Source organism: Phyllosticta citriasiana, assembly GCF_038021145.1.
Source record: "Phyllosticta citriasiana strain CBS 120426 chromosome Unknown IWZ02scaffold_15, whole genome shotgun sequence".
In the NCBI taxonomy this organism is placed as follows: Eukaryota; Fungi; Ascomycota; class Dothideomycetes; order Botryosphaeriales; family Phyllostictaceae; genus Phyllosticta; species Phyllosticta citriasiana.
The window spans coordinates 519,045-535,057 of NW_027117292.1; the positions used below are offsets into that span (position 1 = coordinate 519,045).

General features: G+C 56.2%; 5 protein-coding genes across 5 annotated transcripts; 4 read left to right on the plus strand and 1 right to left on the minus strand.

Moving 5' to 3' along the window:
* Positions 1-1,723: 1,723 nt before the first annotated feature.
* IWZ02DRAFT_461940 (ubiquitin-conjugating enzyme/RWD-like protein) lies at positions 1,724-3,276 on the plus strand. The gene is made up of 3 exons (XM_066768249.1): positions 1,724-2,126; positions 2,236-2,355; positions 2,481-3,276. The coding sequence occupies exons 1-3, from the start codon at positions 2,094-2,096 to the stop codon at positions 2,799-2,801; spliced, it is 474 nt and encodes a 157-aa protein (XP_066619043.1). The 5' UTR covers positions 1,724-2,093; the 3' UTR covers positions 2,802-3,276.
* A 4,274-nt stretch (positions 3,277-7,550) lies between these two features.
* Positions 7,551-8,966, plus strand: IWZ02DRAFT_385115 (rab-GTPase-TBC domain-containing protein; the record flags this gene model as incomplete). The annotated part of the gene is made up of 1 exon (XM_066765380.1): positions 7,551-8,966. One exon carries the CDS (start codon positions 7,551-7,553, stop codon positions 8,964-8,966), a length of 1,416 nt encoding a protein of 471 aa, XP_066619044.1.
* An 840-nt stretch (positions 8,967-9,806) lies between these two features.
* IWZ02DRAFT_461945 (uncharacterized protein) lies at positions 9,807-10,171 on the plus strand. The gene has a single exon (XM_066768250.1). It carries the CDS (start codon positions 9,851-9,853, stop codon positions 10,070-10,072), a length of 222 nt encoding a protein of 73 aa, XP_066619045.1. The 5' UTR covers positions 9,807-9,850; the 3' UTR covers positions 10,073-10,171.
* A 1,151-nt stretch (positions 10,172-11,322) lies between these two features.
* IWZ02DRAFT_471851 (ATP synthase regulation protein NCA2-domain-containing protein) lies at positions 11,323-14,949 on the plus strand (the record flags this gene model as incomplete). Its single annotated transcript, XM_066768907.1, has 7 exons — positions 11,323-11,339; positions 11,412-12,221; positions 12,278-13,135; positions 13,196-13,321; positions 13,377-13,595; positions 14,317-14,522; positions 14,624-14,949. The coding sequence occupies 7 exons, from the start codon at positions 11,323-11,325 to the stop codon at positions 14,947-14,949; spliced, it is 2,562 nt and encodes an 853-aa protein (XP_066619046.1).
* Positions 14,950-15,417: 468 nt separating this feature from the next.
* Positions 15,418-16,013, minus strand: IWZ02DRAFT_484957 (uncharacterized protein; the record flags this gene model as incomplete). Its single annotated transcript, XM_066769203.1, has 3 exons — positions 15,823-16,013; positions 15,747-15,779; positions 15,418-15,651 (listed from the first exon to the last, which is right to left on the minus strand). The coding sequence occupies exons 1-3, from the start codon at positions 15,934-15,936 to the stop codon at positions 15,418-15,420; spliced, it is 381 nt and encodes a 126-aa protein (XP_066619047.1). The 5' UTR covers positions 15,937-16,013.

Here is a 16,013-nt window from a genome sequence, read left to right on the forward strand (position 1 = left end):
AGAGCAGGAGATGGAATAGGGTTTCGGTGTTGGCGAGTTGAGTGGTCGAGTGGGGCCTCCAGTGCTTACCAGCGCAGTGCCCCTCCTCTCAGGACGTCTCACGTCGCCGGCTGTCAGTCGGGATTTCGTTGACCGCCGGGGATCGGCTTGACCTCAAACCGATGCCATCACTACATCTCCTGAACAACATCTCTCGCTTTCTGATTACCGTGGCCTCAGTGCGCCCTTCACCTGCTCACCTGCTCTGCATCTCGCCGCTGTTTATCCTGCATGCCGGCCTCATTCTACAAGCCTATCTGCAAGCCGAGCCGACATCTGAGCTATCCCGCAGCTCGCGCAATGCGAACAGGCGGGGACTAGACGGCCTCGTTGGACAAGGCGTCATCAGAGCCTTGTCTTGACCAAGACGTACCACGGCAGCATTCAGCTGACGAGACTGCCATGCCATCGCTTCGCGCGCTTATCAGGAAAGCTCCCCCAACGTCTCTGGTTGGGCAAGTCGTCCCATCTGCAGAGCCCAGACAGAGACACGGTGGCACACGTGTTCCTGCGACGCTGCTAGGTTGACCCCAAAAAAGAAATGCCGCCATGGCAAGGATGACTTGCAGAGAGCTGCACACCAGGACAAAGATATCCAGGGGCGCATGCCACGCACGGCGGGAAAGGCTGATCCCGCACGTGTGGACCGTGATCGTCTGGAAGGACGGCTGTTTACTCCCACATCAGCTTGCCTGTTGGACTGACCAATGGCCCAGTCTGTGCTTTGGTGGGAGGCTGCCCCTGTGAGATTTCTCCTGGAATGCCAAAGCCTCGCCTCTGCAATCCAGCAAATTTCTATCAATATATGTACATGGCAAATTCTTGGAAAATAAAGAGCCATGAGTCACTTCGAAGAAATGCCTTGAGGTTCGAAATGGCGTCATTGAGGAAGACACGTCCTTCCGTACACTTCTAACAGCCGCTGAAACAGCAGTTGTAATCTTGAAACTGCTGATATCCATGTCCCTCGAAGAAAGGCCGTCGCTAATGTTTACTGAGTCGACGGGAATTGGATCTGGAATGCGTTCACAGCGTCTTCATCCCCGAGCAGATTTCGCGAAGGATGATCCTCCTTTTCCAGAACGTCGATCAGAATACCTAAAGGCTACGTCGGTCGACTCAGCGGCTTCGGTTGATCGACCATTTATTGTTGGATTCCTCTGTGCGGTGATGCAGGTTTCAGCTGTGCTGTCGTGTCCTGGTTGAAAAGGAGAAGCCCTGGGTTGCTGGAGGAGGTGGCCGACTATGCACGTCCTTTGAGGTAGGCAAGCTGTAACAAAGAGAAGGCCCTCTTGACAAGAGGCAAAAAGGCATTAGTCGCCAAGGACGTTGAAAAGAAGAAATGTACATATCCAAGGTGCATGTCTCGCATGACACGTTTAAACAAGCATGCGGTCGCCCGGATGACTCGAGTCAGGTGGGGTCGCACCTTATCGCCGCGGTTATCGAAGCCGAGAAGTCCTGAAAATGCTCAAAGCAGCAAAAAGTAGAATCGCAGTCTGTCGGAGCAACAGCGTCTTTGTTAGACGCTAAGTGCCAGTCCTTCTTGTGGTACTCAGGGAGGCAGATGGCTTACCCTGGAAGCTAAAATAGCAGCTGTTCCGTAACTCGCATGCATGCATGCATGCATGCATGTATGCATAGGTAGTTACCCCACCACCGTGATGTCTCCGCTGCAGATTGTTTTGACTACATCTTCCACTCACCTCTCCAAGAAGCCCCAGTCTACCTGCCACTTCGATTCGCCACCGAGAGCGTCCATCTGTCAGCGAACTAGGCTTTCCAGCCATCACCAGCTGCCTCTCCTGTAGTTTGTCACCATTTGTCACCTTGCGCTCGGACAAGCCAGCCATCCCAAGGCGGTGTCCACCACCGGTTCCAGCGACTCACCAAAACCGACCCGCTTTCCACTAATCCACTCCCTCATTACCTTATTTTTGGTTCGCCTCTTCACTGCCGCCGCAAGTCGTCGACATTTTTGCTGTCCGATACCTCGCTGGAAACCAGCCAGCAGTCAGAAACCCACCCGCTGCTACCTGTCATCGACCACCACCATGGCATCGGGAGCACAGCGCCGCATCAGCAAGGTACGTCGTGCGCGAAACCTCTCCGTCTGGAAGGGTACCTATCCAGAAGCCTACGCGTTTCTCGTTCTTGTCTTTGCGGCAGCAACAGTGGCGGCTGACTCTCAAATAGGAGCTGGCCGAGGTCACCAACGCGCCGCCGGCAGGCATGAAGGTGACGCTCGGCGACGGGGGAGCCAACCTGCACGTGTGGGAAGTGTTGGTAGACGGTCCAGAGCAATCGGCATATGCGGTGAGTTTCTCTCGCTTCCACGGCCCCCACCGCACCATAAACCCCTTCTGTCTCAGCAGCAGCAACAGCAGCAGTAGCACCCAAACCACGACGAGAACGATTCTAACAATGCACGCAAACTTCAGGGCGGCCAATTCAAGCTCGTCATCACGCTCCCAAAGGAGTACCCATTCAAGCCGCCGACGCTGTCATTCCACACAAAGATCTACCACCCCAACGTGTCCAACGACGACAAGGGGCTCATGTGCCTGGGCATGCTGCGGCCGGACGCGTGGAAGCCGCCCAACAAGCTCAGCGCCGTGCTCGACATGGTGTACAACCTGCTCATCGAGCCCGACGTCAGCGACCCCGTCGAGGCCGCCATTGCCGATGTCTACAAGCGCGACAAGAAGGAGTTTGAGAAGACGGCCAAGGAGTGGGTCAAGCGGTATGCGCAGAGGAAGTAGGCGGGCCCCACCGCCTGCGTGCGAGGCGGATGGGAGAGGAGCGGGAGAGAACGCGCGGGCGTGGGCTGGGCTGGCTGTGGAGAGATTCTTAGAGTCTGAGACGTCGCTACGTTGTTCGTTCAGAAGAATTCGCGCTGGCTGGGGAGGCAAAGTTGCGAGTGCGTTTTTGGATGAGTCGGGCGAGCGTAAGTGGAGCGGAGCGAGCGAGCAAGCGTGGAAGTCGGGAAGCAGCCCAATACTTGCCTGGCAAGGCACCTGGGGCTGATGCTGGAAGACTGTGCCAGGAAACAGAGCAAAGCTGTGTTAGCGGCGGAATGAGCCACAGATGGAGCTGATAGATGGACGGACGGACAGCCAGCCGTCTTCGGGCTCTTGAACAAAGGAATATCGCGGGAAAACAATTCTAGGACTGTGTATAGACAGACAGACAGACAGACAGACAGACTAGAGTTGATTGGTTGATTGGTCGATGCATCGTTTGGTCACCGATTACGTCTATCTTCTATTCGTCTTTTCCTCCAACTGCCACGCTTGCCATTTTCTTTGCAAGAAATCCTCAAACTTGCCCCGAACCCGCTCCTCACGGATCTCGGACCACAAGAAGAGACGGGAAGAGAGAAGGGCACCTCTAAACGGCAAGACCTGTGAAGCAAGTCCATGGCAGGAACGGCAAGAAGCGCAACCTCCCGCCGCAGTACAACTGCCGCGGAGAAACAACGACAGGGGAAAAGAAAAGGGGGTTAGCAAGTGTAGCAATTTTGAAAGAATTGTCATGTGCCATGTCGACGGTCAAGCTGTGCAGAAGTCCAAGGACAGAGGTAGGTAGGTGGTGACGAGTCGTGGCGGGACGCGACCAATTATACCGTTGATGATGTTGATGAAATTGAGGAGCAGGGGTGGAGAGGGTGAGGGGCGAGGCGTTGCTTTGACGTCGTCTCTCTGTGGTCAGTGGGATTGCGCGAGCTTGTGATGGATTGAAGTGAAGAGGGGGAGTTGTTGGTCTAGCTGCCTCCTTCGAGTCGAAGTCTGAGGCGGCTTTGAAGCAAGCTCTTTCCTGGGGTGAAGAGGACCGGCAGGACTGGGGCTGTTTGATACACGACGGACTTGGAAGCAGAGGTGGTGAGCATCAGCATCGTGATGGTGTTTTTCTTTCAATCCATGCAAGCTTGGTTGTACTCACTTCACCAGAAATCTCGTCTCCTTTCTTTCTCCAAATAGCGTTTCCTCTGCTCCCGTAGGATCATATCCAGCATCTTCGTCCCAGAAAAAGTAGGATTGGCATGCGTGTGCAACTGCATCTACTCATTTGCTCGCCGCGTTGTCATGGCCATCGGCCTCCTATCCGACTCCAAGCAGCGGCAGCAATGCCCATAGTTGAACCGTGCGTCAACAAAACAGACATGTCGACACTGCTCAGTCATGGAGAGAACCTGAGCAACAGCACAGGCGACTCGCGTAAGACTGGGATCAGGAGCAGGAGCAGCCACGGCTACGGTTGAGTCCATCCGCTCGTGACCGGGTGTGCGGGGAAAACTTTTCAAGAGATGACAATCTAATCAAAAGCACGAGGAAGAAGAAAAAAGTTTCTGTCGACAGCCTTCTAGAACACGTCAATCCTGTTCTAATGCGGCTTCGAGATTTCCCCGTCGACCTTTGCTTCTGGTGCATGCGCGCGCACGGTGTGTAGGTACGCAGGGACGGCAAGCTCGGCGTTCATCTGCTTGTTGATCCGCCTGCGTGCCGAGATTGCCTGCAAGTGCGGTTGTTGGGGGAGAGGAACAGCGCAGCCAAGGGCATGCTCTGGGGTAATGTTTTCTTTTCAAGATAAGAGACACGAGGAGCGGTGAAGTGGAAGGGATGCGCCTGGGTGAATAATCAGGACAGCCACAGCCCGCAAGCTGTGATGCCGCCTTGGTAGTTCACCGGCGACGACGTTGCGAGGTCCGCGGACCAACGCCGCGGGTGCGAAATTTGGACGCTGTTGCCAGAAATCAGAGTCAGTCATGGATCCGCCAGAGGAAGTCAGGCAACCAGCGAGCAAGCGATTCATCAGCGAGCGAGCTGCAGACGGGAGGCTCCCGTCCGTCGCCCTACGCACGACTATTGCTCGGCCTTTTGGAGAAGGTGGTGGGCAAAAGACGACTGGCCATGGATGCGACGGATTGCCTGGTTGGACAGGGCAGGAGATGATCAGCAAGGCAAGCTTTCTCTAGTCTCTTTCTAGCAACGAGCAACGAACGATGATGGCGACGATGATGGCAACGGTGATGTAATGTTGTTGACGTTGCATGTGGAATGCTCGGCACATGAGGTCTTGGTTGCTTGGCTGAGATGTGCTCCTCGTGTCTTGTGTCTGGCAGAGGGTGGAAGGAAGAGCCGCTGACGTTTGCTGTGAGAGGACGCGGGCCACGCTGTGGTGGAACGGTGCCGACGGCCTCGTCGGAAGCAAGGAAAAGGACGGACATTAGACGGCTTGTTGAGCGCGTGGGAAGTGGACTTTTTTCGGTCATGGCAGGCGAGCGATGCAGACGACCTGCGGTCATGGAGACAAAAGCGTGGACATGGCCGTTGTTGTGTTGGAGGGTTGTTTATGCGTGGTTGACGATGGTGGATGGCTTTGAAGTGGCTTGTTTCGCCAGGGTGCGAACGGTTTGTCCATGGGATGTTGAAAAGTGGTCCAATGGGAGTGATTGAATTATGCATTGCTGCAATTTTAGAAGAAATGCTGGTGTAATTCGCTAGGCGGCGCCGGTTGGAGCAAGCTAGAGGTGTAGACGCCCACAACAACAAAGCCCAAACTGTCAAGCTTCGCGCTCGTGTGTTTCAACTGAGCGAAGCGCGAGCAGGCGACTCCACTTTGCATGCTCTCGGTGCGACTGGCAGAAAAAAACATGAACACACGGGGCGCCAAGCCGATCCATCTGCAGGGGGATTCCGTGTCTCGCGCGGCCCGTTGCTGATGGGAAGATCTGCCATCCTTTGAATTGCTCTCAACTGGCAGCACCTACACACAAACCTTGGACTGGCTGCAGGAACCTGTGCCCAAGACGCTGGCGGTGCACACCAGAAGCCCATGACTCGCAAGATGCTCATGGCCTTTTGATTCTCGACGACTTTTCCGTCTGTTATTGCCAGGACCAGGCCGTCAGCGCGCCGGACATGGTGGCATCAGGAGCGCCCCAAGGCAAGGGCTGCTCCCGGTCCTCTGCTCCTCATCTCGACGCTCGAGCGCCACAGAGTGAATCTCCGGCTCCTGTCAGCGCTTGCTCCTTCCATGCGTTAACTACTGGCGACTCGCCTGTGTCAAGCCTGCTCGCAAGCAAAAACCCTGGAGTCGACGACCTGGACTGGACTGGACTGGACTGGACTGGACTGGACCTGACCTGACCTGACCCGACCCGAACCATCGCAGGGAATGCTCCGCCTAGCCATCGCCCACTCCTTGCGCCTACCATGGGCCCTCAGGTCGACTTTCACCCGGTCCACGATGCCCTGCACAGCATCCTCCACCACCACAACCACCACCACCAGCGCAAGAGGCGTCCTGATGGTCTCCAGCACGTCGACGTCGTCCGGTCCGGGAGATCGACACCCACCAGCGCTCCGCACTCTCCACGCCTGAATGGCTTGGGGATGCACCCTGTCGACGCCCCAACTGGCCCGCCCTTGGCAGTAATCGATACTCCTCCCGAGTCTGTCGCGTCCAACGAGTCTCGCGAGTCGATTGTAGACGTCGACCGACCCTTGCCATTTGCCGCCCCCCTTCCGCACCTCCCGCTCCGCAAACAGTCCTCCCAGCGACTTCGCCAGCGCGCCCAATCCCCGGCCGTGCCTAGCCTGGGGTCCCCTATCCGCGAAACTCATCGTATCCCCCGCTCCGTCGAACCCCCGTCCTCACCCATCTCGACCTCCGCCGGCCGCTCCCGCGCCACTAGCATCGCCTCGCGCCCATATACCGACGACACTTCCCCTGGTCCAAGTGTGCATCCCTCGCCCTTTGGTTCCCCGGCGCCCTTCTCGCCCCAAGACATCATTGCCCATGACCTTGCCCGCCCGCTCCCCCGTCCGCGAGCCTCGTCTCACACCCTCATCAAGCCCCATCGCCAGCTGAGGACCTCAGCCTCGATTCCAAATTTGGTCAAGTTCGGCGAGCGCCAGTCTGCCGCCGCCCACCGATGGGACAAGACGACTGCCTCGACGCCCGTTCGTGACAGCTACGTCTCCATGCTCCGTCGGGAACCCCCCGTTCGTCCAGCCCTCGTCGACTTTCACTCCAGCTACCGTTCAGGCTTCACCTTTGCCTCGACCGGCGCCGTTGGCACCACCCGGAGCAGCGTCGTCTCGTCCCGAAGCGTTTCCGCCAACACTACCCACACCACCACCACCACCACCACCCACCCCGACCCTGAACGCCAAGCATCCGACCACACCGACGTTGAGCACAGTGATGCCGAGTCCGAACAAGGCATGACTGTGGAAGATGCCATCGACATGTACGAGCAGGGTTTCACGGATGATCTCCCAGCTGAGGAAATCCCCGACGGATCTGACGAGGGATATTCGTCTCAGGTTCCCACTTACCCTGGTCCCGAAGAACATCAAACCCCGCCAAGGGTGCGAAGGCATTCCACCAACGCTGTACGAGATTCCGCCTTAGGGCCGGAACTCCTCCCTGACAACGACATTCCTTACGTCACGCCCTCTCGCATCTCCCGAACCTCCAAGATCATGGCTGCTCAGGAAGAAGCAATGAAGATAGAGCCCCCCTCATCTGCAAAATCGGCCAAGTCCGTCGCACCAAAGCCTCCCGCAAAACAACGCCCAGTCATTCAGTCACGGCCAGAACGAGCCTACGCCCGCTTAAAGGACTCTTCGTCGATTCCGCGCGATCGCTATGGATTCAAAAAGGCAACCCAGTACATCACCGTCGACCAGTACGACGCCTGGAACAAGCCCTACACGGAATACGTCGAGCGTCGCCGCAAGAAGTGGCATCTCCTCATGAAGTCCAATGGCTTGCCGACCGAGCAACCCTCGCGCTTCCCTCCCCGGTCGGAGAAGATGAAGAGGTACATCCGCAAAGGAATTCCCCCAGAATGGCGTGGACAGGCATGGTTCTGGTATGGTGGCGGGCCTGCGCGGCTGGAGCAAAATCCTGGCCTGTACTGGGACTTGATCGAGCAGGTTAACGACGGCAAGCTCAGCGAGCAGGACCGGGAGCACATTGAGCGGGATCTCAATCGTACCTTTCCAGACAACGTTAGGTTCAGGCCCGAGTCGCGCGCGTCGATGAACGCTGCCCACTTGCTTGACACGCGTGCGACGGAGCTCACGCCAGAGTGTGAGACGCCCATCTTACGCGCGCTGCGCCGAGTGCTCCAGGCTTTTGCTGTGCACAACCCTGGAATCGGTTACTGCCAGTCGCTCAATTTCCTTGCTGGTCTGCTCCTCGTGTTCCTGGACGAAGACGAGGAGAAGGCGTTCATCCTACTAGACATCATCACCAGTATCCACCTCCCTGGCACACATGGCCGTGTGTTGGAAGCCAACATCGACATTGGCGTCCTGATGCAATGCATCCGCGAGTCCATGCCTGCAATCTGGAACAAGATTGACGACACAAAGGACATGGAGCCCAACATTTCGACTGGCGCCGCGCGCTTGCCTACCGTTTCACTCGCCATGACCTCGTGGTTCATGTCCCTTTTCGTTGGCAACTTCCCCATTGAGACCGTTCTCCGCGTGTGGGATTCCTTTTTCTACGAAGGTTCCAAGACCCTGTTCCGCATCGCTCTCGCGGTCCTCAAGATGGGTGAGGCCGAAATCCGCGCCATTCACGACCCCATGGAAATCTTCCAGATTATCCAAACGATCCCCCGCCGTCTCATCGACCCCAACTCCCTCATGGAGGCTTGTTTCCGGCGTCGCAATGGCTTTGGCCACGTCTCGCAAAACACGATTGACAGCCGGAGAATAGAGCGGCGTAAGGCACATCAAAAAGATATGGTGCGCATTAGTGGTGCTTGGGGCAGGCCTCCGCCCCCGAAAGAAACGGAAACCATGAGCATCTTCGGCAGGCCCAAGACAGCGGCGACAGTACGCAGGGTAGCGTCCAGAAAGCTCAAGAGCAAGAGGAGAGCCAGGACCGATCAAGTGCAACAATAGAGTTGGCGAAATGTATTTGGCAACGGCGTTGATCGCGGCGTTTGGAGGTGGAAAGCTTGCATTCTGGATACCACACTTTTCGGCCCCTGCAGCACGGCGCTGCTCGGTTGGCTGCTGTTTATTTTGTTATTTCTTGGATCTTTCAGACTCGCCAGGTCGCCCATCTTCTTTTACTACCACCATCTTTTCTCAACTAACGGCGGCTTCAACACTCTCACATGAACGGCCAACGTATCATCACATACGGCACACTTCTTCAAAAGTCTACATTTAACTTGATGTTTCCTTTGTCGGACAATAACTTGTCAACCGCCTGACGGGTGGGAGGACGCGTTGGATCAGCCAAGCTGTTCAACACTGGGCTTTTGGCGGTGACTGGGCGAAATCGAAATGTCCAGTTGGGTTTTGCTTTGCGCCATGAACTCTGCATATGATGAATCTTTCCCTAGTCTCTCGAACGTTGTTGTGTCGGTATCTACTGGCATTCTTTTCCATATCATTTCCTTGATCTTTCTTGCCTCATCTTCGCTTTATTGGTTCTCCTTACGCTATTCAATTCCCTTGCTTTAGCGCACCTTTGGTCAATAATATTTTGGCATGTCAACATTTCACTCAATCATCCTTAAAGACGGCCGACCGTTCTTTGCATCACCAACTTCCTTCACATCTACGTGTCCCATCGAACTTCACCAAGATGGTACACGAGGGTCGACTCCTTTCTCCTCGCTCTTTTCGCGCTTATCGCATCCTCTATCCGCGTTTAGTCATCTATACCACGCTCGCCAATTTCTCTCAAAAGAAAAAAGAGATGGACAGATTTAGAAAAGCACTCAGCAAAGGAAACAAAAAAAAAAAAAAAAAAAAAAAAGGCGTCATGAGATGAAATGAAGTGCAATTTGTACTATTTCCATGTTTGGGTTTGCTCTGGCCTATTCTATTTGAATGTTTGCGTTGTTGCCAGTTGCGAGGTCTCTATCCCAAGAGCCAAGAGATGCAGGAGTTCATCCAGTCAGCAAGCTATGTTGTTGACCGTGTCAATGTGTATACGACTGTCTTTACAACCGGAACATCGAGCTTTATTTGCTTTCTCTGAATCTAAATCTTGAACACTTCACTTGGTTGTAGCTCATTGTCTTGCCCTGCCTAGTTGCTCGCTTTTACAAAAGCAAGATGGAAAGAAGGGACAAGTGTGCCTTTATGCAAGGTCCCCCACACTGTCAAATTAGACGTGCCTGGCATCTGCAAGGCATGCAGTCTTACGTCACGCCAAACTGCTCCCACTCGCCGGTCCTCACTGACCGCCGCCGCACACGGTCGGGCAGCGGGCCGCTCCACATCCACCCATCCACACCCACCTCACACTCATGTCCACCGCCTTGTCTACCTAACAGCTAGCAATGTAGCGCGCTCACCCTGACCATTGCTGCTCACCATCTTCTCGAACTTGGCTCACAAACGGACCGCATGCTAGGCTCCTTGTCTTGTCCAAGGCCCTCTCGCGTGACAGCCAGCCAGATAGTTACAGGGAAAGAAAGGGAAGCTTAAATTTGAGAGCAACTAGCGGTGGGGCCTCAACCAACGAGCAAACCACTAACCCCGCTGCCCCCGCCTGAACCTTTACAAGTGCTTAGGGAAAAAGAAGCGCAAAGAACACAGCCCTCTCTTACTGTAGCTTCTGGTTGGCAGCAAGCAGGCAGAGCTTGTGCTGGCAAGGTCGGGCCCCCCCCCCCGCATCATCGCGTCCAGTCGCAGCTTTGGAGGGGCGTGCGCGCGTGCGTGGGACCGGGCCAGGCCTACGACCAGGGCAGGCATACAAACAGCATCATTGTCTTCTGCCTCTTCTTCTCCATTCTTCCCTCCGCAGTCGTACAGCTTTGCCTCGATTCGACTGTCGGCCTTTGCTTGCTTTTGCCTGTGGCTGTCTGGGCCAATTTGTTCCCCCCGCCCTTCCGCATTCGTTCCTCCGGGCATCCTACGTCCTCCACACATGCGCCTGCTGGAATAGAGGCCTCTTGTGTTGCGTGTGCTGAATAGGGCCTAGGCTGGCGTTTGAATGTTCCGAGTGGGCACCCATTGGACGCCATAACGCATTGCAGGGACCCGGGCGCAAGAGCTGGACTGCCAGAAAGAAAGGGCTGCCTGGGAAGGCTGAATGACGTACGACCACGACGAAACGAATCGATACGACGCGAAACGAGACGAGACGAGACGAACTGCATAGGCGACGCGACGCGCCTACACACGACTGAGACGAGCTGTGCACAGGGCCTGTTGCGGAGTACACCCACTAAGCACCTGCTACTTGGACGGAAGAAGCAAAAGGACTTGCGGCGCGAACTGGCAGGGAGCATTCATCATGTCGTTTGTGGTTGAGTGAGTCGGTCCAGGGTCTGCCAAACCACCGTCACGAGAGCAATGCCCGCTAACTTCAGGCGCGCTCCTTAGCCAGATCAACCGCATTGACAGCCAAATCGACCGCTTGCCGCTCTCCACCAGCAGCAGCCCGACAAACACCACTGGCGCAGCCTTTGTCGCAGCCGGCGCATCGGCAGCGGCATCGGCCGCCCACGACCTCCTTTCGCACCCGTATGGCCATGGATACAAGCCCTCGACGCCGCGCATCGCGCACCTGCAGGCGCTGATCAAGAGCCTGTCGGCGGCCGGCGTTGGCCAGAAGAAGCGACTGCTGAGCGCGGAGCGCATCCGGGGCGCGCTGGGGCAAGCCCGCATCGCGCAGCAATGTCCAACATGCGAGGTACACTTTGCGTCTTCGACCACGACGGGGGCGGTCCAAGAAGGTGGCGAGGTTGACGACTCGTACGAGCACGAGCTCGAGTGGCTGCTGCTTACCAAGGCGGCGGTGCACACGTACGGCCTCGTGCTCAACACGATCCTCGAACAGACGCTGCCGCTGGCCGACGACATTTGGTACTGGGACGACGTTCTGGGCAGCTACCGCCACGCCGGGCTGTACTCGGTGCAGACGTCCCCTGTGCGTCTGTGGTCGTGGACCAAGGACATCTACGGCGACGTGGTGCGCCGGGGCGGCTGGAGGAACGGCTGGGCCGAGTTTTACGGCATGGTTAGGGAAGTGGTGCGCGAGAGGAACGTCGAGGATTTGCAGCGCAGCGTACTTTCGCCGCTGGCGAGGGTAAGGAATGAAGCCAGAGCGAAGCAGTCGGCGTTGAAGAAGTTGCGCCTCGTGAATGCCAACGCATTGGGCGTGCTACTAGGCGAGGGCTTGAGCAATCACAGGTTGGTTTATTCATATGGGTTGTGGTCGTCAAACGGGCTGGCTGACGAATGTGCAGCTCTCACGATGACGGACTCCGCACACCTACAGTCAGCACAGCCGAAGAGAGTTTTCACAAATGGAAGGGAGCCGTCACACGGTCCATTGCCCTCATGGACATTGTTCTTCGAGAAGTCAGCAATTCTGACGTCTCCGTCGACGACTTTGACGACAATGTGGCTAGGACCACCGACAAGGACCAGTACTACCAGATTCTAGACACAACTGGGCAGACGGCACTGTCGCTGAGCCCGTCGCTGGTGGCAGAGCGGCTGACGAGCATCTTGGACGATCACCTGTTAAGCTATTCCGCTCAGTTCAAGGCGCGCTCACGGCAACATGGACGGCCTTCGGGCCTCATCCGCTACTGGCTACCAGCGACGGCGCTCCTCGTTTCCTCGACCACCATCTATCGTATCATCATGGGCCACAAGGCAGAGATTGTCGATTCGATCCGCGACCTGGGCCGCACGACGATAGACTTCTTCAACAACTGGGTGCTCGAGCCGACGAAGCGCATCATTGGGACAATCCGCCACGACGAGGAGAGCGAGGTGTCCATCATGAGCAAACGCAGCCTCGAAGGAGACCGCGCCAGCCTCGAACGCATGGTCGTCGACTTTGCCGTGCAGAACCCAGATAACAAGGGTAATCTTTCCGAAGCTGAGATCATCGACATAAGGGCCAAAGTGAGAGAGGGCGACCTGACGCCGGTGCTGAAGGCATATGAGAAGGACATGCAGAAGCCCATTGTGGGCGCTCTGTCAGGAAATCTAATCCGAGCACTGCTCATCCAGATCCAAAAGACCAAGGTTGATGTTGAGGTGGCCATGAGCGGCATCGACTCGATCCTCAAGAGCCAGGAGCTTTTGTTCGGGTAAGTCATAGAGCACATCTGGCCAGGAGCATTTGTGGTTTCGGGCACTGACAGGAACAGCTTCATCGGTCTGACACCTGGGGTGCTTGTGTGCTTTGCCATTACGCGATGGCTGCAAAGTACCTTTGGTGACCGGCGCGGATGGGAAAAGACTCAGCTCTCGAGCCAGATCGTGCGGGTTATCAGGTAGGCAAACATGTCCTTTTGTCCGCTGTCTTGTTGTACTTACGATTGCGGCCAGGAACATTGACCGCATCCTTGTCTCGGCGCAGCCGAATCAGTACGGCGAGCTCCTCTACAAAGACCACGGGCTGCTTCTTTGCGAAGTCCACGTGTTGCGGCAGCTCGCTGGGAAGGTGTTGCCCGTACGAATCTTCCACGACTTCATCGAGGAGATGGACGAGCTGGTCGACATTCGCACCGGGGTGGCAAAACAGCGGAAGGTGCTGAAGCGCATGCGGTGGGCGTATGCCAGGTGGTGGTGAGAAGCAGGTACATAGACGTAGAATACCCGTGCTGCAAGTGGAAAATAAGTAGCAAGTTGTCAAAGTGGCCGAATCTTCAGGAGGAGACGGTGAGAATGAAAGGCTGACTCTGTGCGGGTCAAGGCCAGTAGGCGTGTGGAGAAGGTGACGGGTCTCAGTCTCAGGCGGTCAGGTCTTGGCTCCTTCCCCGGTGCCAGGAGTCGTGCACTGCGGCTTCAACTAACCTCCACGTCTCGACAAAGACTCCCCCATCCATCAACTCTCTGTTCCCCAGACATAGCCTTCGGCCGCACCACCAAGGCGACTTTTCCGCGACCCAGCCACGCCTGATTTCGACTCCGAGTCCTCGCTTCCGCCGCTCTCGCTCCCTCGTCACCGCACTCCCTCCCTCTCTCCCGGGCAGAGCTCGGCCCACGTAACCACGACACACCTCAACCGCCCGCCTCGACACTTACGCCCATCACCCTCGCGGCCCTTTTTCCACTCCCAGCAGTCATGTCGGGCACAAGAAACTATGACTTCCTCGTAAGCTCGTCCCCGCAATCTGTCCCTTTGTCCCGACCCCGCCCCGCCGCCGCTACCGCACCTGCAACCCACTGTTCGTCTTCGCTGACCTCACCGCGACTCTTGCCAGATCAAACTGCTGCTGATAGGCGACTCGGGCGTCGGCAAGTCGTGCTGCTTGCTGCGCTTCAGCGAAGACTCGTTTACGCCCTCGTTCATCACCACCATCGGCATCGACTTCAAGATCCGGACCATTGAGCTGGACGGCAAGCGGGTGAAGCTGCAGATCTGGGATACGGCAGGGCAGGAGCGCTTCCGCACCATTACCACGGCATATTACCGCGGCGCCATGGGTATCCTGCTGGTGTATGATGTCACGGATGAGCGCTCCTTCAACAGTGCGTCCCCCTTGTTCCTCCTTCCTGCCCTTCCTCCAACCACTATTCCACCGAGCAGAGCGACACTTTTCCTGCATGATATACTAACCTCCTCTTCGCAGATATTCGGACATGGTTCTCGAACGTGGAGCAGCACGCAACAGAGGGCGTCAACAAGATTCTGATTGGCAACAAGTGCGACTGGGAAGAGAAGCGGGCCGTGTCGACGGAGCAAGGGCAGGCGTTGGCTGATGAACTGGGCATCCCGTTCCTTGAAGTTTCGGCCAAAAGCAACATCAACGTCGACAAGGCTTTCTACAGCCTTGCCGCTGACATCAAGAAGCGCATTATCGACACGGCGCAGACATCGGCCCCCGCCCAGAACACAGGCGTCAACGTCAGCGACCAGGGCGGCGCCGGCGCCGGCATGGCCGGCAAATGCTGCTAAGAATATGCTCCATCTCTCTATATCTCTTTCCCCTTCTTTCCTTCCGAGTCTTCGCTGTGCGTATGTGTGTAGAGAGTGTTGGATGCCGAAGGATGAGTGGACGGACGGACGGACGCTACTACTACGAGATGTATCATGGATCATGTATAATCTAGACTACTACCAGGAGACGGTCAGACGGGCGGGCGCCTACTTCATTGGATGGGGGGAGGCCAAAGAGATGCGTACGCGAACAAGCGATTCAATCCATCAGTCGCCGTTGTCCAGTGGGAATGGCGACGTCGTCACTACCGGGCCGAGTCTACGGACAGCGGACCAGGAACCACAGGACGGAACGGGCTCATGGTGGGGGGATGGCTGGATGGACAAGTGGAATGACGATGCGGCGGATGGATGGATGGGCACGAGGCGGCCTATTTGCTTTTCAACTTCCTTTTTTTCCTTCTCCTTTCTTTCTTCCTCTCTTCTTCACTTCTCGTCTGTGCCTACATTTATGCATTGGTTTGGGAGAAATCTTCGTCTCTTGCTTGAGTCGTCCGTCTGTCTGTTTCGTTGCTGTAGCCGCTGCTGCTGCTGTTGCTCTAGTCCGTGGTGCCGCTGCTTTTTTCTTGCTCTCAAAGATTCATCATCATTTCGGATATATGCGTTGTCGTCATCATCGTCATCATCGTCATCGTCGTCGTCGTCGTCGTCGTGCTGTGTCTGTTGTCGTTTCTTTTTTTCGATTTCCAGTTTTGTTTGGCATGCGTGGTGTGCGTGATGTGATCTCGTACATACATACAAACAAACATACTTACACTTGTGTGGTCGGAGCGTTGTTCGCAGATGGGCTACGGCGGTGGTGCTCATCGTTGGTACCGTACCGTACCGTACCTCCTCCCTGGCAATGAAATGAGTGAATGGATGAATAGCAGCAGCAGCAGCAGCAGACAACAGCGCTAGACAACAGCGGTAGTGAGTAAAAGTGTGACGATATAATGAGCACATCGTACAGGTACCTAACGGTCAGATGGTTGTGGTCGTGGATTGAAACAGCCATGATGTGATGTAATCGTGTGCGTTCG

Bases quoted from the DNA above. Each gene is read 5' to 3' on its own strand.
- IWZ02DRAFT_461945 (XM_066768250.1), top strand. From the start codon at position 9,851: ATGAAGTGCAATTTGTACTATTTCCATGTTTGGGTTTGCTCTGGCCTA.
- IWZ02DRAFT_461940 (XM_066768249.1), top strand. From the start codon at position 2,094: ATGGCATCGGGAGCACAGCGCCGCATCAGCAAG. The intron at 2,127-2,235 runs GTACGTCGTGCG...ACTCTCAAATAG, and splicing joins CACAGCGCCGCATCAGCAAG to GAGCTGGCCGAGGTCACCAA. The intron at 2,356-2,480 runs GTGAGTTTCTCT...CGCAAACTTCAG, and splicing joins CAGAGCAATCGGCATATGCG to GGCGGCCAATTCAAGCTCGT.